Source organism: Sphaeramia orbicularis, chromosome 1 (assembly GCF_902148855.1).
Source record: "Sphaeramia orbicularis chromosome 1, fSphaOr1.1, whole genome shotgun sequence".
NCBI lineage: Eukaryota > Metazoa > Chordata > Actinopteri > Kurtiformes > Apogonidae > Sphaeramia > Sphaeramia orbicularis.
In genome coordinates, this window is record NC_043957.1 from 20,653,006 (window position 1) to 20,676,878 (window position 23,873).

Sequence of the window (23,873 nt, forward strand, 5' to 3'; positions counted from 1 at the left end):
GTTGTGCCTGGCACCACTTGTTTCTGATTTAGTCTTTGTTTTGACAGCCTTACTGTTGTTAGGGCTGGAGACAGGTTGTGTTACACGTCACTTTTTAAAGCACCACAAAACACCAAACAGCAGAGAGAAGACGACTGTGAAGAGCTTGGTGCATAAAAACAAAAGCAGATATTTTTTTTGTTTGTATGTATACTGCCTTGATTGTGGTTTAAAGACTTGTCATTTTACTTTTTCTTAATTATTCTATGGTCTATTTTCAGGTATTCTACATCAGTCCAATTTAATGGCCATCATTATAAAGTAAATTCATTGAACAATGTTCCTGGAGATGATGTGTTCACCTGTGTTCACACCCAGACAGCCAGTCAGCTATTTGTTCCACACCAAGATGAAATGCAATAGATCTGAACTGAAAACCAGAAGACCTAAATGAATCTGTATCACAAGCACGTGCAGCCGAGGCAGAACTTTAACATAAAGAAAACCCTCTGCCACACATAAGAACTGTTTCTGATGAGCAACAGAAGCACTGAAGCTCTATTTGAGGACTCATTTGACAGTTACTTTAATGGACAAAACACAAGATGGTGGTTCAGTGCTTCCTCAACCTGTACGTTTGTTTATGCAGTAGTCCAGACTGACTAACTGACTGAGCCAGAGGAAATCCAACTTATTTCATTAACATAGGGTGTGAAGACAGATGCTAATGTAATAAGTATGCTAGTTGTATTATCCTACAGTAGAAGCTAATCTCTAATCATCGTATCTTTTTGAATATATCTTCTGCTACTTCTGCTCATGTCAACCTGGACTCTATAGTGGCTCAGAATTATGCTACTAACAGCACATGATACACTCAGGTGAGAGGTCAGCCGGTTAACATGCTAACTGCTAATGACATATCTGCAATACAATGCATTAACAAATACATAACATCAAAACTGTTATTTCTTCACGTTTTTCTCTGATGATAATTTTGGCAAATTTAAAAAAAAATTTAAAGTACAAATATAACAAATCCTAACTTTAATCTTGAGCCACATACATTTCAGAGACATGGGCATTCTGACTCATTTAATGCTATTTTAATTTTATCACAAACCTGCTGTGAAATATAAATTATAGGAATCAACATTCTAATGACCAAAAACACCAATACGACTTCTTACTTTTATTTAAGGAGATCTTTACATAAGGAATTTTGCATGACAGTCTCAACTGTTACTTGACTACTAATCTATATTATAAAAGCCAAGTGGCCTCTGTGTGCATGCTTGTGTGTCCAAGGATTCACACAAAATCCAGAACGAGCTGACTGCTGCAGTCTGGCATACTTACGTATTTTTGGTCAAGGAACAGATTAATGAAAACAACAAGTTGATAGGACGAATATTTTGGGAGATATTAATAATTTTGGAATACAATAGCCTTACAATCACGTTGCTGGGGCCAGAACACTTTAGCAGGGACTGCTGGACAAATGCAGTACAGCATGCATGAATACACAACAGCATAAAAACTACCACATCTAGAACCCCTGGATCCCCACAGGTAAATGTGCTAATTACTGATAATTCTGTATTCTTTACGCCTCTGGCAAAGGTGATACTGATGAACTATATTTACCACATTTCAGCAATGAAAGTGGATTTCTGATGCTACAGTCACTCTGGTTGTTGTAAAGGTGTTTGTGTGTTTGTGTCACCTTATTGTGTTTGTCTTTCAGCAGGTCCTTGAGCCGAGACTCTCTGAGGATGTGGCCTCTTAATGTCGACTGCAACATCACAATGTCCTGAAGACAAAAGCAGAGATAAGATTGAGCAAGAAATCTAGGACAAAGTGTCTGGACACTTTTATATAATCACATCCATAGTTTCTTTTACATAATTCTGGTGTTACGTACCCGGCTGCTGTGTTCTCTCCAGTTTGTCTGAATAATTCTCGCTGCTCTTTCTCTTTCTTTTTGTTGTCTGTTTTCACTCCTTTTCTCTGCATCAGCAGCCAAATCTTGTTCTCCTTGTTGCCCTTTTTTTAACTCCTCCTCTTTAATGCTCTTGTCTTTTCCCTCCTCCACATCTCCTCCTCTGGCTTCAGTGTCTTCATGACTCTCTGACATTGTAGGAGAAGGAGAAGGCTGCTCAGTCTGCGCAGTTTGGTCTCTGCCTTCCTCCAGAGTCTGGATTCTCACCCACAACTTCTCCATCTCCTGTCTGAGGAACAAAAACACAACTATGGGTATCTGTTCTTGAACACAAAGGAAAATATTTAACAAACTGACACCATTAGCTGCCATAGTAGGGATCCTCAAATGTAATTAAAGCTCTTTTTTTTATTCTGATAGAAGTAAAGATACATCTCTTAAAAAGACTGGTAGAAGCACAAGAATTGAGTGTTGTTTTTAATGCAAAAAAGTGAAAAAGTACAAGCTCTGAAATGTCCTTCAAATTTATAAATAAAAAGTAGCCTTTGAAAGATTTTATTTTTGACTGTTCAATGAGCAAAACTAACTGAACCTCACATCTCAAATAATTCCAACTTGCTCCTTGTGCAAATCAGTTTTCAATGTCAGCAACAGCACACAAAACATTATGACATCTTCTCTCCACGGTTGAGTTTCAGTTTCATGCCTGCTTCATTGTGTTACATCCTTTTTGTCTGTGTGATGTTTTCGTCGTGTTACGGTTGTCATGGTTGATATTCACTGATGGATATGCCAAGTGACGGTCTTTTCTATAAGTTATTGTTCAAACCATTTAGGCTGTAAGTGGTTGTGATGATTGGTAGATACAGAATGATGCAAAAATAAAAATAAACTCACTCAAATGCAATAAAACATGGGGAATGAGCCAGTTTTGAAAATGTAAGAAATAGAAAGCACAAATAATTTTGTTTAAATGAAGGGAGTAAAAGTAATCATAAATGAAATGTGTGTGTGTGTGTGTGTGTGTGTGTGTGTGTGTGTGTGTGTGTGTGTGTGTGTGTGTGTGTGTGTGTGTGTCTTTGCAAACAGTAGAGATGATGCTTTCATGTACACAGTTAGATTCAGGTTACATCTTTTATCTTTTTTCTTAGCACATTGTGAATGGTAGCTCACTGATACAAATACAAGGGCGGTATGGTAGTTCTATATAGTCCTGGAAAAAAATTTTAGACCGTCAAAAGTCATCTAAAACAACGGTTATGCAATCAAGAACTAACTCCTGTATCATGTGACTAAAACAGACAGAAAAGAAAACATGGAATGCCGAAAAGCACTGTTTTTGTCAGTACAATGCCATAGCTATTGATGTAAGTACTGAAGTGATTTTGGTTATTGTCAAGAAAGCAATGGAAAATGGCTGGATATCAGGTCTTAAATTAAAACTCTTAAGACCTATTTTTGTTGTTATCATTATATTTGTCCAAACAAACATATCTTTTGTTGTACCAGGCTTTAAAATGACCAAGAAATTGAAAAAAAAAGTATTTCATTAAGCAAGCTGGCAATGCTACAGAGTCAAAGTTTGCCAACTATCTGTAGAAAAAACTACTTTATGCGTAATTCTTTGCAACTTTGCAACTACTGATCAAACCATCTGTCCGTCTCTGTTTCTTGGCTGTATGTTACATATTTATATGCAGACAATTCTCTGGTGGATCTGACTCATGATGCTCACTCTGTTTTCTGAGACACTTTGATATGACAACAAAGACACACACATCAGATGTGATTTCTATGAATACATTACCCTGAGAAACTGCACCATAAAACCCATAAAACTAATATAGTTACACTCTAAATGTATCACTTTAAGACAGCAAGATAGGGTCGATATACTTATGCTGCTGCCTCTCTCTATCCCGTTCATTCGTCTGTTCAACTTTCCACTGTTCCGTCTCTTCCTCCAGTTTGTCTCGTTCTGTCCTCAGCCGTTTCATCTCCTCACTGAAGAAAACACAACATTTAACAGTTTTAGGATCAGAAGCGCTGTTACTGGTTTAAAAATCAAGGTTCAGGTTTAGTTACAGACTGTAAGGCTATTTTATTCCTCTCAAGCACCTAATGAATTTATGTAATAAAATGTAAGTACATTATGACACCCTTTTTTTCTTTAAAAAAAAAAAAAGAAAGAGAACAGTGTACTGTGTATCAATGATGTCCTGTGTAATATGTTGTGCGACTGTTCTGAATTTAAAAAAAAAAAAAAAAAATGTAAGGACATTTATCTATTTAGCTCTTTTCAGAAGTTCACCAGTTAAAAAGCTCTTTATATATAATTATGTTAAGCATCAGTTAATGCAATACTATGGTAAACATTTCATGAAAACTAACAAATAAATAGTAAAGGCTTCACACATGCCCATATGTTCACATGGAGCTTGTGTCTCAGTTGTCCTGGGAGGTGGTGGTTTGTTGATGTTTGTTTAATCAATTTCTAAGCTAATCATAGTGTTATGCACTGTAAAGGCTCTAAAGAAGCAAAGGAGAGGCTCTGAAGAACTCATGAGTGTAAGCATTTTCACAGAAAATCCAGCACAAGTCCACTTCATAAAGTGTACTTGCTGTTGTCATGGATGTAGGTGACTGAGGCAGTCATTAGTTTAGAAATGGAGTTAGTTATTGTCAACAACCTGTACAGGAGCACATGTGAATTTTCCATAATAAACCTTTAAACAGTAGAATGAAAATGTAAAAACTGTAAAACCAACTTAAAAACCTAAAATGGTGAGTTTTTACAAGTGACATATCAGACAGCTGTATGCATATATTCACAGCTGAGGGACTGAAACACGAAATGGTCATCTGGAATAGGCAAAAAAGACCTACCAGAGGATACTGGATTATATTTAGACTTCTATCAGGTCAGCTATCTGTTCTGAAGGTAACCTTCTCCAAGCTTTAAACATCAACATGAAAATGTTTGAATCCTCCCTAAAACACACCAGAAGTCGATATCTTTAAGGTGCCTTGAAAGGTTTACATGTCGGAAATTTAGTGACATCCAGTGGTAAAGATGCAGACGATAGCCAACCAAAAAAACCACCCTATTCACCTTCAACTACAACAGCCACAAAAAGTGCACAAGCCCCAAGTATAACCAGTGATTTTTTTTTCTGTCTGTCCTTGGGCTTAAGGTGTAGAAAAAGAGTTCAACATGTTGAACTCTCTGTGGAGGCAAACCACTCCTTCTGTAGGTGTGTCTGACTCTAGCATAATGAAAACACAACAGATCTTATTTGTGTGAATATACAGTAATGAAAACATAAGTATAAAGATTACATCCAATTTCTGCTATTAGATCTCCCTAACTCACCCTAAATTTTAAACACTGGGTCTTTAAAATGGGTGTGGTGTTTTCTCCTGTTGAACCTGAGTCAGTAGCATTTTGAGGTATTGATTGGAGGTGTTAAGTGCATTTCAAGGATGATATAAATTGATGAAATTAATGCACAAGTTGCAATTTCTAGGCTCTTAGTGAGTGGAAAAGACGTGTTTTTTTTAATGTGTTGAAATGCTTGAAAATAAAAGTGTCTAACAGACTAAAAGGAGATCTGTTATATACCATGTGAACTCCTGTTGCTGCTCACTCACTCTTTCTTTGACAGTGTCTCCTGTAGTTCCTCCCCCTCTTTCTCCAATTGGCTGAGTCGGCTGCTGAGAGCAGAAACCTCTTCCACTTCTTCAGTGTTGGTTCCCACGGAGACCACTGCCTCTGTTGCCATGGTAAACCCCTGTGTAACATCTAGAATCTCAGTGGTCGTGGTCTGGGCCTCCTTATCCAATCGCCCACTGCTCTTTCGTGAATGGGCGTGTCTTCTGCCGTCCTCCAGCTTCTGATTGGAGGAGAGAGGAGTCTGTGAGGAAGCTTTTTTATCTCTGATGTGACAGTGATGGTTTCATGTGTTTATGTGAAAAAGCACTTAGAGCTCCTCTCACCTTCTCCAGCTCCAATAGCCTCCTCAACAGCCTCTGTTTACTCCACTCTCTGTAACCTGGGACACACAACACACAAACATCTCTGCATGATGGCACAGGATACACTACAGTGTTGTTACTAACCTGTAGCTACAGAAAGACGAAATGTTACTACCCCGCCCCCCCAAAAGGGAGGCAAAGGGTATTGTTTTTGGTTCGGTTTGTTTGTTTGTTTAACACTCTAGCAGCAAAACTTTTGGTTGAATTCATACTAAATTGGGTTTATAGATTGCCAGTGACCCAGAATAGATGTGGTTGCATTTTGGGAAAAGTAGGTCAAAGTTCACATTTTTTATGAATTTTTTAAATCTTTTTTTTTTCCCCGTTTACTTATAATGGCTGGAATTTCACATCTATAAAAACATCAACTTCGTTTCAATTTACTTCAAACTTGGCACATATATAGAGGCAATTGATATGCTGACATCAACACACGCATAGACATGATGACATCAGCTGGATCAATGCCAAAAGGAGCTACAATACATGTGAGGGGCGAGGTTTGTTGTGCCTGGCACCACTTATTACATCATGATTTTGTTGTTGCATTTCATGTCACACCATCGACAAGAACACAGCAACATAGAAAGATTTCACACATTCTGGGGTGACCACAAATCTGATTCTCACAAACAACACAAGAATAAAAAATGAACAAAACAACTAGAGCAAACAACAACTTCTACCAATGTCTTGTACCAGAGTAAAGAACCACAGTCAGTATTTACCCAAGACAGGCACTGAAAAGTTAACACTGGAAGGACCTGGACAGTCATTTTTCCAGCTAACTGTGTATTTTTGAAGCAAAACATTAGGGAGAAATTAAATAAATGAAAATGAATTTATAACCAATTGCTCCATTATTTAACACCAAAAACCGTATCTATTTAATGCTTGGCATGGCATCTGATATTTGCACATGGAGGAGTTGCTGCCAAGAACACAGAGAATTTCCATCACTTGTTCATCACTCTTTTATTTGGAAGGTCTTATCAGAGTGAACTGTTTGCCAAGATAAAATTTTTGTTAATTTCCTGGATGAAGATCGTGATGACCAAGAACTTCCAACTAAGAGTCAGACAATCCCTGTTGCACCAAAATGTCTGGGAGCCCTTCATTTTCTGGCCTCTGGTTCTACTCATCACGCAGCCTTCTGTTGCTGAATTCCCACAGTCTACATCCCTGTGTCGTCTCTGGTTCTGTGGTCGCTGCAGAGGTTTATAATATACCCAAAAGGCCCAGAACTTCAACTCTCACCTTCACAGTGTTGTTAGCTACATGATCTTCATCTTAATTCAGGGGTGTCAAACATTCTAATCCGGCCCGTGGGATGAATTTGTGAAATGTAAAAATTACACCGAGATATTAACAGTCAATGGTGTTGAAATCATTTTAGTTCAGGGGCCACATACAAACAGTAAAATACTCTCATAATAATCTATGAATAATGACAATTCCTAAATGTGTAAAAAAAAAAAAAAAAAAAAAAAAAAAAAAAAGAGTTAAATTACATGAAAATGTGAATGTTGACACTATTTTTTCACCAAAAAAATGTGAATAACCTACATTTTTTGGTCCTGTATGAAAATTTCAACTTTTTGGAAAGATGTTAGAATGAAAATAGAACAGATATTGGGTTTTAAAGTACAGCAACCCACTTTGTCACTCTTGTTAGGAGATCTTCCTGATGATTTGACAATAAGTGATAAATACAGTCAAAAAATCTTTGGTGCTGCAGCAAAAAAAGCAATCACTTGTAGATGGATTCAACTTGATGCAGTGGTGCTTGAGGACTGGTTTGAAAATTGCTGATGAAATTCACAACATGGAAAGATTAACATTTTTGCTGAGGCTGCAAGCTCAACTTTACATAATAAGATGGGGTAAATGGATTAGTTTCTTTAAAAACAATTAATGTGTGGTTTATCTCATAATCCTGTGAAATGCTATATAAACTGCTGCTCTACAAAATTAATTGGGTAACTCGATTGCTATTTCATAACTGTAACCTAAATTATCATTTCAGTTAAACTGTGACTATTATCTGTTGCCAATTGCTGTTCTGTTCTGTATGACAAAATGATAAATTACTAATAAAAAAATAAGCGTCAAAAAAAGGGAATAACCTGAACAAACATGAACAACCTGAAATGTCTTCAGAGAAAAAAAAAGTAGAATTCTAACAACAATATGCCTGTAACTAGTAGTTGTAATAGTTGTATTTGTAGTTGTGTAGGGCATGGCCAAATGATAAGCTGAGGCATGACACTGTTTTAGGTCATTCATGTTATTCACAATTTTTAAAGGATAGTTTGTAGATGTAAATATTTTCAGAATGTCATTCTACTTTTTTAACTCTAAAATATAAAGAAAAGATTGGAGTTGACATTATTTATAAGTTATTATGTTATTAATTTACTGGTCTGGTTTGATTTTACTTAAATGGAAATCTTCAATTCCTCTATCCCTTGTTCTTTGGATCAAATCCATCCTGAACTGCATACATCTAGAGAAGACACGATATATACACTTCAGGGCTTCAAGGCTAAATTTTACACAATGTGGACCCAATTTCTTTCATATACTAGAGATCTAAATTTCCCTGCTATCCCTGATTGATTAGCGCTGTCATTTGTATTCACATATGTGGCCATTCTCCTGTTGGACTGGAATGAACTGAACCTAATTTACTCCTGAACGTATAGGAGCCTGAGGGTATGTGCGTAATGAGACACCTTAAATATTGAGATAGACCATGTTTACACTGACTGACCTACGTAGGACCGTATACTAGAGCTGCACAATATATCGTTTGAGCATTGACACTGCAATGTACATGTGCGCAATAGTCACATTGCAGGTCCTGCAATGTAAGAGGAAAATTCTCATCTAATTTCAAGGGTACCTGACACACACTGCACGCAGCGATCCACCAATCACAATCATTCTTAATCAGTTTGGAGTCAGTCGCTGGTAACAACATTGAAAAATAGGACCAATGGCCCTGTAGCTTACCAGCCACATTAAAAGCTTTCGGAAATGTATCTAGATGCCATTTATTATCATCCAGTTCTGTGTATTTATTATATGACAGAAATAGCCCATGTTTTGGTCATATTCCAATCAGATCTGTAAAAAATTCAAATTCCAACTTGATATCATTGATACTTACTGATTTATTGGATCAATCCACTTCCTATCTGTTATAATGGGGAAATTTTTCAAAGTTGCACCAAATCCAGAATCAGATCCAGATCAAAATAATTTCAATACCTTGTGTTGACATCATCATAAAGAAGCTGTATACCAAGTTTGAAGTCAATCAGAACTGTAGTTTCGGAGAAGAAGACGATTGAAATTTTTCCCCCATAGAGCCCATGTTAAATTTTCCGTAAGTTCCCGGATCCAGAAGAAGATCCTGATCAGCATGTGGACATTATGTTTTGGTCATCTCCCCATCAGGGCTGTGCTGTAGAAATGTCAACTTGATATCATTGATATTTACTGAGTTATTCAATCGATCCACTTCCTATCTCTTATAATGGGAAAATTTTTCAAAGTGGCACCAAATCCAGAATCAGATCCGGATCCAAATAATTTCACTAACTTTGTTGACATCATCATAAAGAAGCTGTATACCAAGTTTGAAGTCAATCGGAATTGTAGTTTCGGAGAAGAAGACGATTGAAAGTTTTGTAACGGGCGACAGATGATGACAGACGACGACAGACGAAGACGCCGGACGCCACATGACAACAATAGCTTAGAGCCTGTTGGCCGGTAAGCTAATAAGCTAATAATAAGCTAAAAATGAGCAATGAACAAGAGAAAATCACCGTAAATGAAAACTTGATGCCAAAAAAAAAAGCAACGTCAGTTATCTGGATTTATGTCAGCTACAAGAAGGATGACACTGAAACACATGTTCTGTGTCGACAGTGCCTTGCATCTGTTGCCACAACAAGAGGAAACACAACTAATTTTTTGACCATTTACGTTGGCACCACACAGCTATTATATCCTCCTGAGTATTTTTTCATATCGCAATACATTATACAGTGCAATATTATATACAGTTTTTCCAATATCGTGCAGCCCTACCGTATAATTGTATTCTTTAATGTCGAGGTACTGTTTGTTTGTCTGTTTTGTTCTTTGTTGAGGTTGTTTTATTTTGGTTTATGTATTGCTGTCACTTTGGTTACCGACTTCGTATCTTTTCATATACAAAGGTGCGTTATATACATGTAACCTGTGGCTGAAAAAAAAACTCAATAAAATAGGTAAATAGGTAAATAAAAAAAAATAAAAAATCATGATCTGACCTATTTGAGGTCATATTGGGCTGTACGACACCCCTGGGTTAATTGTTTTTCGAAGCTTGGAACTATCAACAACACACCTCCTCTACATCTTTGTTTATGTTGTGTACTTACGTTCATAAATCTGTGCACTGCAAATAGACCAGACATGAACGCTCATCGCTACTTTTATACAATTAATAACATTCATACCATTAATCAAAGGAAATGAGACCTTATGTACTAAAAACATGGGGCCTGTTGGTGTGTTTTTGTGAGCGTTAACAGACCTTTAATTCCTCCAGCAGGACTGTCAGTGTTGAGTTCTTCTCTGAGTGATGCGTTTTCCTGTTGAAGCTGCTTGAGGCTCTCAGACAGACGCAAAACTGTGGAGCTTAAAGCTTTCTGCTGCCTCTGGGAGCACTTACTCTCAGCTCGACTACTGCAGAAGAGAGGGTGGATAACACAGAATTTTCTTTTATCTGTCATTCAAATAGGTGCGATTATGTTCATTTTATGCCAAAAGTAGGGTATACTGTAAGTAAGGTGTTGAGATTTCCTTTGGGAGTATCAAGGATGGACGGGATTAGGAAGGACACATCAGAGGGACAGCTCAGGTTGGACAGTTGGGGACAAAGTGAGAGAGTCCAGAATGAGATGGTTGGACATGTGCAGAGGAGGGATAGTGAATACACTGGTAGAAGGATGATGATGATGATGATGATGATGTTCTCTACCAGGCAGGAGGTAAAGAGGACGAACAAAGAGGAGGTTTATGGATGTGGAGGAGGAGGAGGAAATAAAGGTAGAAGATGAAGGAGACAGAGTCAGATGGAGGGAGGTGATCTGATGTGGAGGATAAAGAGAGATGCACAAAGGAGTAGTAGTAGTAGTAGTAATAGTAACAGTAGTAGTAGTAGTAGTAGTAGTACTAGCAGTACCAGTAGTAATAGTGATAGTAGTGGTAGAAATAGTAATAGTAGTAGTAGTAGTAGTAATAGTAGTAACAGTAGTAGTAGTACAGGGTGGGGAAGCAAAATTTACAATATTTTGAGGTAGGAATTGAAAGACAGTGTATGACCAATTAGTTTATTGAAAGTCATGAGAATTTATTTGCCACAAGAAAATTAACATAACAGAAAAAGTTTTTATTCTATGTGTCCTCCTTCTTTCTCAATAACTGCCTTCACACACTTCCTGAAACTTGCACAAGTGTTCCTCAAATATTCAGGTGACAACTTCTCCCATTCTTCTTTAATAGTATCTTCCAGACTTTCTCGTAATAGTTTTGCTCATAGTCATTCTCTTCTTTACATTCTAAACAGTCTTTATGGACACTCCAACTATTTTTGAAATCTCCTTTGGTGTGACGAGTGCATTCAGCAAATCACACACTCTTTGACGTTTGCTTTCCTGATTACTCATATGGGCAAAAGTTTCTGAAAAGGTATGGATAATAGTGTTAGGTATGATTATGACATCAAGATATGTTTGGTTTCAAAGCAATTGATGTAGTGCCTGCTGAGAAAAAAACAACTAAATGTTCATTGTAAATTTTGCTTCCCCACCCTGTAGTAGTAGTAGTAATAGTAGTAGTAGTAATTGTAACACTAGTAGTAGTAGTAGTAGTAGTAGTAGTACAAAGTTTGATGTCCATTTCACAGCCTATATCATGGCCCTACTGGCAAAAATGTGTTACTCCTACAATTTAGAAAAACTCATGTCTATCAGGTTGACCTTTTCTCCAACCAGGCATTATGAAATTTACACTTCCCCATGCTTATTTTTCTTTTCTGTGATCATTTCTCACCGCGGGCTGCAAAGTTTGCGATAATTGGTTCCTAATTTTAGTATAAATTGTCGAGTTTTGCATCTGTTCATCTATAAAATGAGGCTGTAGTACCTCAAAAAACACAACCTACAAAAAACTAGGACTATCAATTTAATGTCGATAGATTCTCATCAAAATGTCATCAGTCTTGTGCTTTGAGATGTTCAGTTGGTGATGCTAATTTTCCACTCATGAGTCATTAAATAATGACAGTAAAAGGTGAGCAGCAAGGACATAATAATGACAGAAATATAATATGTAAATGAGACAAGTAAAAGGAAACAAACCAACAATAATGCAAAATGAGTAAGGTTAGCTTAAATAATCATGTTCATGCCACTATGTACTATGCATGTGTTTCTATTATATTTGTGTATGTTATAACTTTGTGAGACAACAAAAGTGGAATTAAATCATGGCGATTTAGTCTGTGCATTTGTACCTTTTCTCCGCAGCTTCTAGAAGCATCTTCAGTCTCTGGATCTGACAACACACACACACAAAGCTTAGGTGACACTTCCTTTCCCAAAGCTGAGCACCTCACACTTTACAGCCAAAGTAAATGTGATGATTGCGCTGCTTTTCACAGCAGCAGAAACATCACAGCAGTCAAACTCTGCTTTCATCTTAACGCTGTTTTTATTCCACCTTCTCTTTCTCGTTTCCTTTTATTGGTTCACGATTCTGCTGTGAAAATCTCCTGTTGTAATGCGGAAACATAACAAAGAAGATGCACAGGTATTAATGGTACCTCTTCAAAGTAGGTTTCTACTGTGATCTTCAGTTCCTCCAGGTTAGTGGTCCTCAGCTCACTCTGCAGTTTACTAGAGAAAAAAAAAAAGGAATACAAGAGGAGAAGCTGAACATGATTTTGCCTCAGACGAAAATCAAAGACGACGTTGAAGAGATGGGGCTTCATTTTACCTGAGGGCGTTTTCTTTCTCACGGCACTGCTGCTCCAGTTTCAGTATTCGCTGTTTGAGGCCATTGAGCACCTTGATGGAAAGAATCAGTTACGTAAGGCTGTTTAAGATGCATTCAAAAAAGTCTGTGCAAACTGCTCCAACTCACCACGCTTCCTTCTTTTTTCTTATCCACCAAACTACGAGTATATTCAGATCCCTGTAAAAAAACATAATATATCAGAGTCTGTTGACATGCAGACTAATACTCTGATCATTATCTGATTTCTGGATTATTCGTGTATAATCATTAGGGGTCTAACAGTGCACTTGTTTGTACTGAACAGTTTCGATTCGGGGGCCTTCAATACAAGACGGAGGTGTACTGAACAAATATATGTTGCTTATGTGAAGAATGCAAATCTTCGCCTTAAGTTTCCACACAAACCTTGAAGCCAAACACACAGTATGAGCAGGGTGGCTGCAAGCACAACCCATGTGCAATATTTGGTATCCTAGATAGAGGTCTAAGCAGTACACGCACCATACACATGCTGAACATGAACCAGCATAGCAGCTCAAAGCAGCGTCACAGGTACAAAACCAAAGTTGGAAGACCCTCCGTCCCCTCTAAGGTCTCCGATTTGGGAGCATTTCGGATTCCCTGTCATTTTTGTCAATGGAGAGAGACAAGTCGACAAACCAAGAGTGGTTTGCCGACATTGTTTCGTGAAGATTGCTTATATTTGAAGTTTTTTTTAAATGAAAATAGTCTCCTTCACTGTACTGAAAATGTATCGAACCAAAGACCCCTGTACCGAAAACGTGCCAAACTGAAATTGTTCAGTACCATTACACCCCTAATAATCACGTATAATGATATGATTTATCAGAGAACAGCAGTAATCTGATTATGAGAAATAACACAACTGGAATTCTCCCCAATACTCTCATGTCTTCATGCACGTTTACCTGTTAATCTGATTTATTTTGCTCTTCTATGTCTGAGCAGAAGACAATAATAGAAAGTTTCAGTTCACCATCACTCTAATATGTACATACTCTGAAAGAAATCCAATGATGGACTGAAATGTCTAAACCAGGGTTTTTCAATTATCGCATTTGTGAAGTGCGTGTAAACGTGTTGGAACTGATTATTACAATTAACTGCTTACTCCCAAACGGGCTCAATCTGTTTTTTTCCACAGAGTTTTAGAACAAACATTGTAATTAACTGATCACACCTTAGTGGGATCTAACAGCTCCTCAATCTGTTTCTCTCTTCTAGCGTTGTCTTCCTCCAGGCGGCGTAGTTTGGCTTTCATCTGCTGGTTGTCAGACTTGTGTGCCTGAAGACTCTGCAGAGAAGATCACTAGTAATTAAACACACATCCTAAGAGGCATGATTATCCAAAAGCTGCAGAGCAAATGATTAAAATAATGATTCAAAAGCTGCAGAGCAAATGCAAATATATGCATTAGCGTGCAAGTCAGAGGCATAAGTTAAATCAGTGCTACTCAGCAACGTGCGCTCGGTTTAAGGCCAGTTAATGAGGCCAAAGACGCCCTACTTCTGACACCATTCATCTAAAAAATGTGCTGTGCTGCTTTTTACCTTCTTGAGGCGAATTATCTCATCATACATGTCCTGCTTGTCCCTGCAGTCAGCCGTCCCAAAAGTAAAACCTACAAACACCAGGGACAAATCACGACAATGTGATTAAAAGTTACAGTCAGTGAGCAAACATGAAACACCTGGTGCAGGTCAGAACAAAATGCCACATATCTACGTTGCGGTTGAATGATCCTTTTTACTTAGAAGGGCTGAATGACCCAGAAGGATCAAGTAAGAGCAGTGATAAGAGCTGGTTGGATTCTCTAAATGCTAAGGAAAAGAGCTTCACTGCACAAAATTGCTAAACTCAATTCCTTACAGCAGCAACGTATAAAGCAAAACAGCATGCAAATAATCGCACAAACAAATGATGAATTTTATTTATAGGTAGTCGCTTTTCCATTCACCCTGAAACTGCGCATAAAAATTTGCCTAATGGAAAAATGACAATTTCACCAAAACTCTCATTTTTCGATGAAAAGTTTTTGTTCTTGCAAGAGGTGGCATTTTGGGAGTAGCGAAATTGGTATATTGTAAAAAAACTGCAATGGAAAGACCTTTTTGTGCAACTAGAGTCACGTGAAAAAAAAAAAAAACATTGATGGATGGTACAACAAGCGAAGAGGAAGAGTTTTCAAACAAACATGGTGTGGTATGTGTGGTCACACGAGGAAAGCAAATAATTTTTTTAATTTAGTACAGAATAGAGGAGTAACAAACTGGGGCTCTGATAAGGGGGGGGCTAAACATGACAAATTCATGGACCCCAGCATTTGTGGGGGGCCCATAGAGCAGTGGAGGGGGTCCAGTGGATACAGGCTAAAAGTTGTTAAAATTGCGTGAAAGGTCCGCTGTATAACAGAGACACAGGAGTCGGAAGTCAGAAAAACCAATATTACACACTTCTGTTTTTTCGACATTTAGTAAATATCAGTAAATTTTTGTGCAGATGTTCGATGGAATAGCAACTATTGTCTGTGTTTCAGCTGCTGTAAGTGGGAGTCAGTAAAGCCAAGAACAGTGACACAACTGTAGAAGTGAACGGCCTCTAAAACTGTAATTATACACTGACAAAGGACCCACTTCTAGCGTCACTATAATTACACAAAACAATACCGAATATTGTTGTCACTTCACCTTGCTTTCAGACGGCTCTTTCTTTTAGTAATGTTTTTCCCACACTGCAGAACCCACTCACAGTTAATGTACTCCAGGTCAACTGAAAGAGTGAATTTTGAGGGCTGATACGATATTGATGTATTACAGAAGGAAAAAGGTAATTGATTGGCGAAGATCACCCACTGAATAAAAAAACTGACCGTGTTGGAAATTAAATTTCTGACTTCATTAGAAAGTGAGTAACTGCTGAACTAAACATTTAAGTCAAACAACTGACACTGAAACAAACCTTAAAGTAAATATCATAATAACTATAAAACAAGAGGTTTTATGTGAGGGTTTTTTAACTTTATTTTCTTTCAATATCATATAAGTCATCAGCTCTTAGCGCAAAATTCTGATGATATGATTTGTAAAACGTCCTTTGAGTGCTGATTAACAACACATCTCTGCATAGCACTATTCAGTGTATTACACTGCAGATCCGCTGTGGGTTTGTGATAGAAATGTTTGTCAAGTTCACAGTAAAATATTCTAAATGCACACTTACGTACACTTAAGTGGGATACTGCTTTTTTTTTAAATGTTGTCCTGTGTGGAAAACAATAGGACCATGCCAACTGTGATACAACTGTATATTGGATTCTGACTATGGATGAGTATTTCAAACAACCCTGTTATTAATAATCAAAACTATGCATTAACATTTACTATCTTAAGCTATTTATAACAAATGATAGAAGCTGTTATTAAAAGTATGTTTTAAACTTCCAGCAAAAAAAAAAAAAAAAAAAAAGGAGAACTATAAACATTACTGTTGGTGCGACGCATATGCAGACAATAATTATACAGTTTCATTCATGCTCAGTCTGTGTTGCTTGTTTCCTCATTTTGTGTTGTTGTATTAGCACCATTTACAAAACTGTTGATTAATTTGACATAGATGCTTTATTAAAATTAAACTGGATCATCTCGCCACTGGGAAAGAGAGAAGGAGGATATTTGTCTTTTTCTAAGTCCGTCTTCGCATCTTAACAAGACTTAATGATATTTTCTATCCAGTTCAAGGAAAAGTGTTATGGAAAAGGGCATCACACAGTGTTTTTTGACTCAAGCTCAGCTCATGCCTGTTCTTATTCTGCTGTGGATTCCTACACCTTTCACCCCCACTAGTCTGCACTTTCTCAATTATTTTCCATCTGGCACACATGCACATTCCCTCACCGTTGGATGCAGAGTGGAGATGTTTGTGTTGTTTTCTTGCGGTTGCATTCTGTTTGAGAACTTCTGGTGTGACATCACACTCTGATCTAATCATCTGGGATAAATCTGATTGAGAGGAAAACAAAGAGAAGCTCAATGCTCCCTCTGAGCACACACTGAATTTATTTCGCTTGTAGTTTATTCATTAATTAGTCCATTTTTTTTTTTTGTTAACAGCACAAAAAATACTTATGTCAGAGATCACTAACAATGATAAACCACAGAGAATGATAATAATTAGCTCGCTCTGGGTTCAGTGTACGTGGCTAAGGTGCATACCATGACCGTTGCTGAGGGAGGTGAAACGAGCTGATCCCATCTCTCCAGGAGTCCCACCTCTGGTATCTCCCAGAGAGGCCCTGGGAAGTCTCCAGGCCACCACTGCTGCTCTCCTGGGGTTCATATTCAGACTGGAGAGGTATGGAGACTCTACAGAGATACAGTACACAGTGCACAGTATAGACAGAGGAAGGTGATTTTCTATCTTTATGTCAGTTTTATTTTAGGCGCAGCTGCAGGGTCTTACTTGGAGACATGGGAGGTTTGCTTGATCTCCTCCTTCTGGTTTTCTACAAAAGGACAAAATCAAGGCATTAACAGAAACACCAGGGAAATGACATGAACAACACAGGGACAAAACATGACAACATGAATAAAAGTTACTAATACTGAGCAAATATGAAACAACCGGTGCTGGTAATAATGAGGTTAAGACTGAATAGTCCTTTTGGCTTTGGAGGGTTGAATGACCCAGAGGGATCAAGGAGGAGCTGTGATAAGAACTGGCTGTGTTCTCTTATGAGATGGTACTTAATTTATCCCGAAGAAAATTTGGGTATATGTCAGATGCTTCCAATCACTCAGTGAAGAAAAACAGATATCACTTAAGCTACAAGAAAAACACAGTAAAAAATATAGTTTAACGCATAAAGACCCAGTGTTACTTTTGTGTCAGTTCCCAAATCAATATTTCTCTCTATTTAACCTTTCTCAAGTGATTTAACACCATTTATCAAAAAATTATCTCTCCATTTTTTTTCAGTGAAAATCAGGTATTTTCCTATATCTATTTTACTGATCATGTATTTTAATCATAATGCTGAGCTTACATTTGAGGAATATCATACCAAAAACAGAGAAAACTCTGGAAAAACTACACTTTTTCAGCAAAATATGTCATTAACTGAACATAAAACAAGTGTCTCCATCCACTGTCATTGATCCAACTCCATGGGTTTTACTGGTGAATCAATGTTGTAGAGGATGACGGTGTTTCCACGTTCACTATGGAACTGAATGTCCAAATGGGTCATATCTGATGGCCATGAAAAGATGACAAACTATATTTTACACCAATTATTTATACATATTAATATTATTAGAGGCTCTTAAGTTAATACACATTTTAGATCAGTAGATGCTTTTGGTCACTGGCATATATTTGGGTCTTTATGGGTTAAAAAGAATAAAGTAACTCTATATTAATAAACATGATCGAAAAAAGTGACAGATCGTCAGATGCATATTAAAGGAGAAATTCTGATTCTTAAATTACATTATGGACTTGATTTGGTTACCTTCTCCAAAAAGTCAGCAGAGAAGGAGAAGCCATCTTCAACCTTGTTTAAACAAAAGCACATTGACAGAAAACATTCAGGATCTTCAATTATGTGCATATAAAATATATATCACCCTAAGCCAGAGCAACCTATTGAGCAATGTCACCCTTGATAATGAGGCACATACAGTACATGTCGAACAGTTGAAAATAACATTTCCATACTTGTGAGTCGTGATACACTATATGGAACTGCAAAAATGACCTTTAAAGCCCTCACTCAGCACATTTGTTGTAAGCTCACGTCGGATGGTCTGCCTTGTGCACACTCATACTGAAACAATGGCATGTTCTCATCTAGAAATGTATCCTTGCTCTGCTCCCTTTATATCTTCAAAAACTACACCTGACAAAAAGTACAGGTTGTCCCACTCTTTGGTCTTTTTTTGATTTATTCCATCTGTCTGTTCCAAAGGTCTGAACTGAACTGAGGAAAAAGGCCTATAGATCTGCTGCTCCCTCTGTATGGAACCATTGACAAAATGACCAGAAACTTAATTAACTTGTCTCACTGGACATTTTAAAGGGGTTTTAAATGCAATGGGGAAGGAAACATCTGGTTGTAGTTGTTTAATCTGATTAATTAAGGTACTTAAACTACTCTGCACATGTTGTTACTGCTGTGTATACTTCACATACAGTCGAGGAAAAAATTATTAGACCACCCCGTGTTTTCTTTAATTTCTTGTTCGTTTTAATGCCTGGGGCTAAAGGTACATTTGTTTGGACAAATATAATGATAACAACAAAAATAGCTCATAAGAGTTTAAGTTAAGAGCTGATATCTAGCCATTTTTCATGTTTCCTTGATAATAACCAAAATCATTTAAGTTCTTACATCAATAGCTATGGGATTGTACTGTCAAAAACAGTGCTTTTAGGCATTCCATGTTTTCTTTTCTATCTGTTTTAGCCACATGATACACCTAGGAGTTAGTACTTGGTTGCATAACCATTGTTTTTGATGACTTTTGATGGTCTGATAATTTTTTTCCATGACTGTATATCCAGATTGGATCTTAATGCAGAGACTGACAAGTGCACATGTATGGTCAGTAGAACTTTGCTAAACCAACAAAGCTAATGTTGGACTCGGACTTATGCACAGAACTGTGTTTTATAATTGCACATTGCAAGAAAATTAAGGAAAAAAAATCCAAATCTAAAATGATTTTGTGTATATGTGCATTAAGTTTGCTATCTTGTGTCAACCGTGCTTATCTGGGACAGAACAATGTTGTAAAAGAAATGTTAAATAAGTAATAATAAATGAAATACAACAAAATAAAAACTGTTTATGAAAGTCCCCCCTGCTGTAGTGACATTATAGGCTACAAATGTGAAGACAGCTCGCCCAAAACATAAGTACAAACACATAAATAAAGTTATTATTTAAAACTGGTTCTATCCTTAACCTCCATACCCCTGAGCTAAAACACTCACCAGCTCTTCACAGTCCTCATCTGTCTGAACATCACTCGCCTCCACAGACATTTTAGCAGTAGAACTGAACATAACTGGAAAACAAACGTCAAGTTAAGTTGACAAACTTGACTTCCACCATGTGTAATCCTCTCATTTTTCCAGGTCAGAAAGCGGACTCCAGGTCGTCCCTCTTCACTGCTAGCAGCTTAAGTACAAACATGGAACAACAAAAGAGGCGTTAGCTGAACTTCAACTCAGGTTTTTCCTCTAAATCAGTGCGAATTTCCAATGTAATACAGCGATAAAGCGGCGTCAGAAGCTGCTGAGCAATACATAAAGATATCCCTTTACATTTCGCTTTCTTTCCATGCGGAGGTTACTGTTTTCACATCAGTGTTTCAAGCAGAGTCGTCTAGCAACCAGGCAGCTGTTAATGAACGGCGTCAAACTCGTTAAAAACAGCTAGTAGCCTACCGGAAAACAAGTCTGTACTTTCAAATTAAAAGCGTTAAAGGCAATGAACGACACCAAACTTCATATAACAATGTCTGGAATAATCTGGAATTAATTAAATATTTTCCTTTAATATTATTTATTTATGCATGTGTAATTATCCGCTAGAATTACCGAGTGCGACCAAAAATTATTCAAAGATGATTTTATTTTGAAAAGTAAAAAAGTAAACATTTTAGCTTAGCTTTTAGCTTATCTTAGCTTGACAGCGCTAATAAGTAAACCACAGCCCAGGTCTCAATGTCGATTTTCTTCCCATCCCTCCTCACACACTTATGAGTTGCGTACATGTGCTGTCCATTGGCGGAGATGTTTCATAGGGAGGGCCTTGAAGTATTTTCTGCCAATCTGAAGGAAACATGCGACTAGAAAAAGGGAGAAGGTTGATACGGTGACGCCTTTACATTTTAACTTCTGACTGCAGTGGACCACCATGGGACTCCTATGATGCAAACTAAACGTCACTGTGGAAAGATAAAAAAAAATAAATAAATACAGGATGTGAAAATGTAAGTTTTATAGTTTAGTTTATAGTTTTATGCATGTAGCGCGGTGTGAATACAATACCTGACATAATGTAGATGGTGTATAAAATGTTATATAGAAACATCATAAATGCAAAGCAAAGCATGCACAAAGAGATGCAAGCATAGACTGTAAACACAAAGTGTACGGAAGTAATTAAAACCAATGCATTATTTTGCATTCAGCTGTCCGAGATTTCCTACCCTCACCACCTTAGTGCCGAACCAGTCATTATGAATACACAAAGGCATGGTGAATATGAGCTAAGGTGGCAAAGATCTGGAACATAATATCTAATAAATTAGTTTCTTGACCCTTAAAACATACTATAATATGGTTTAGATATATATTTTTATCATTAGTAGCAGTTGGAGTAGCTGTGACTTCATTTTCAATTTCTTAACTTTTTTTTTTATAGCCAAGCAATATGGCCATCAAAATCAAACCTCAGTTTTGCTTTTTTGTTTTTTATTTATTTATTTCAATTTTATGAACAATTTACAATGTCAATCTTTAATTTCAGGCCACTTGAATAAACATTTCCGGAAAATTTCATCACCCCCCCAACCCCCACCCACCCCATCACCACCAAAATGTAATCATTTGTTCCTTATGCAAAATATCAACGTTTCCTGAAAATTTAATCAAAATCCGTCCATAATTTTTCAGCTATGTTCAGGGGCGTAGAATTGCGTAGAGACGCTAGGGACACGTCCCTACTAATATAACCATTGTCCGTATTGTTTAGGCAATGTTTATGGCACACAAAGGGTTAATAGTCGGTCTCTGCTAGACGTCCCTCCTCTAACCTAATTGTCACTCTCCGATTGGCTCTGCAGTTTTGCTATCGTACATGTGATTGGCCGTCCCCGCTGTTACTCCATCTACTTATAAAAGTTACAGTTACCCGCTAGTTGGACAGGACAGGAAAAATAAATTTTAAAAAGTTGGACTGGATAGGAGGGAGATCGTATCTCCAACCCCTTAGCGTAAGTTGTCAACATGTATGCATTTGTTCTGCCTGGGTCACGTCAGCTAGACAGATTTGAATATCAGAGGTGTCATTTACATGTACATTTGTACAGGTGTCTGTTTGCCTGCATGCGCATGCATATGCATGTTCGTGCCTGAAGGGCTGGTTTGTGGTGTAGGCTGGTAACTGATAACATGGTAATTTCTCATTAACTGTCTTAAAAATAAAGAAATGAGATGGAAAAAAAACAAAACAACAACCCCCCCTGGAATTTCACAGGTGAGCTCTCCCAGACTGGTGCACACTGTGTGTGTGAGTGATAGAAACAGAACAGAGCTGAATGACAGTCAGACAGGTGTAGAACTAAACATCCAGGTAAAGGATAGAGAGTTTATCACCATGAAAAGGCCTTCCAAGACCTTAACTGCACAGTTTAGAAGGAGAGGCAGAAAAATAATCCAATTATAGAGGGATGGAACCTTTTATAATGTTAAGAAACATTTGATGTTACTAGCAACAGCTAGCTGAACTGAAATGAAGGAAAGTTGGCCAATAATGAAACTATAGATGATTCAGATATGAGATATCTGCTGAGGTGTGGTTTACTGCTGATGAACTGGTTTATACGTTTCTGTGTGGTGTATATATGTTTCTATCTGGTTTACTGCTGGTTGGCTGCTTTATAAATATTTCTATGTGGTTTATATATGTTTCTATGTGGTGTACTGCAGGTTGGCTGGTTTATAAATGTTTGTATGTGGTTTATATATGTTTCTATCTGATTTATTTTTCTGTTTTTATTTATTTATTTTTTTTCTTTGTGGTTTACTGCTAATTGGCTGTTTGATATATGCTTCTTTGTGGTTTACTGCTGGCTGCTTTGTACATCTCCTCTCATGATTCATGTATCTCCTCTTTGTGCCCCCCCCCCCCATATGTGTGTCTGTTTGTGTGCATGTGTGTGTTTTTTTAAGGGGGGGGCGGCACCAAATTCATATCTCGCCTAGGGTGCCAAAATGGCTAGAACTGACTGACTATGATTATTTGCTTGTTTGATCAGCTCTACATGACATGAAATTATGATCGCAAATGCAAAAAAACATCAACTTTCAGGAGTGCTGCCTTGGAGCACTTTTGTGTCCCCACCAATGTCAGAATCAAACCTACTCCCTTGGTTATGTTGCTAACTGACAAACAAACAGACAGACAAACCCCGATGAAAACATAACCTCCTTGGCGGAGGTAATAATTCTCCTTTTCTTCTCTGCAGACCCTGTCACTGTGGCCTCTTACTGTATCTAATTTCCATAGACACTGTTTATACAGGTGGTAGACTCCTAGAGCCCAGACAGCCAGTCCAAGCGGCAAGCATTTTGTTCAAGACTAAGAAACTATCTGCTAATATTTGCTGATCACAAATTTTAATTACCTCCACCAAGTGTAATGGCAGAGGTTATGTTTTCATCGAGGTTTGTTTGTTTGTTTGTTTGTTTGTTTGTTAGCAAGATAACTCAAAACTTTATGAACAGATTTTCAGGAAATTTTCAGGAAATGTTGATACTGGTACAAGGAACAAATGATTAAATTTTGGTGGTGCTGGGGGGAACGGACTGATCTGCCTTGGTGGAGGTCTGCACTCTCCGAGTGCTTTGCTAGTTTCTGATAAAATGATAAAATTCACCACCATGGCGAGAAACCAGGAGTCTGTTTGTTAGTAGGGTTAATAGGATAGTTAGTAGGATTTAATTTAAAACAGGATTTGTGTCTAACCTAAGCTCTCTATCAGTTAGAGTAAAATAACCTATTACAGCTGAAACATTATTAACCACCAC

At 37.5% G+C, this 23,873-nt stretch overlaps 1 protein-coding gene and 1 long non-coding RNA gene across 3 annotated transcripts in view; one reads left to right on the forward strand and one right to left on the reverse strand.

The window, feature by feature from the left end:
• Positions 1–20,465, reverse strand: part of iqce (IQ motif containing E) — a 28,836-nt gene extending 8,371 nt beyond the window's left edge. Inside the window, exons 1-17 of one of the 2 annotated variants that reach the window (XM_030141119.1) lie at positions 20,049–20,465; positions 18,565–18,606; positions 17,514–17,556; positions 17,267–17,416; positions 16,949–17,053; positions 14,606–14,676; positions 14,235–14,348; positions 13,160–13,210; positions 13,013–13,083; positions 12,840–12,912; positions 12,531–12,571; positions 10,548–10,699; positions 5,918–5,973; positions 5,573–5,811; positions 3,818–3,925; positions 1,904–2,210; positions 1,706–1,792 (exon numbers count right to left, since the gene is read on the reverse strand). In XM_030141119.1, coding sequence (XP_029996979.1) covers positions 1,706–1,792; positions 1,904–2,210; positions 3,818–3,925; positions 5,573–5,811; positions 5,918–5,973; positions 10,548–10,699; positions 12,531–12,571; positions 12,840–12,912; positions 13,013–13,083; positions 13,160–13,210; positions 14,235–14,348; positions 14,606–14,676; positions 16,949–17,053; positions 17,267–17,416; positions 17,514–17,556; positions 18,565–18,606; positions 20,049–20,120 — 1,782 coding nt within the window. In that variant the 5' untranslated portion in view covers positions 20,121–20,465. Of the gene's footprint in view, positions 1–1,705; positions 1,793–1,903; positions 2,211–3,817; positions 3,926–5,572; positions 5,815–5,917; positions 5,974–10,547; positions 10,700–12,530; positions 12,572–12,839; positions 12,913–13,012; positions 13,084–13,159; positions 13,211–14,234; positions 14,349–14,605; positions 14,677–16,948; positions 17,054–17,266; positions 17,417–17,513; positions 17,557–18,564; positions 18,607–20,048 lie in introns of both variants that reach the window. The other variant, XM_030141112.1, reaches the window with a different exon arrangement.
• LOC115424047 (uncharacterized) lies at positions 20–22,135 on the forward strand. The gene is made up of 3 exons (XR_003936044.1): positions 20–31; positions 15,486–15,582; positions 22,125–22,135. It is a non-coding gene; the product is annotated as an uncharacterized LOC115424047 (long non-coding RNA).
• Positions 22,136–23,873: the final 1,738 nt, after the last annotated feature.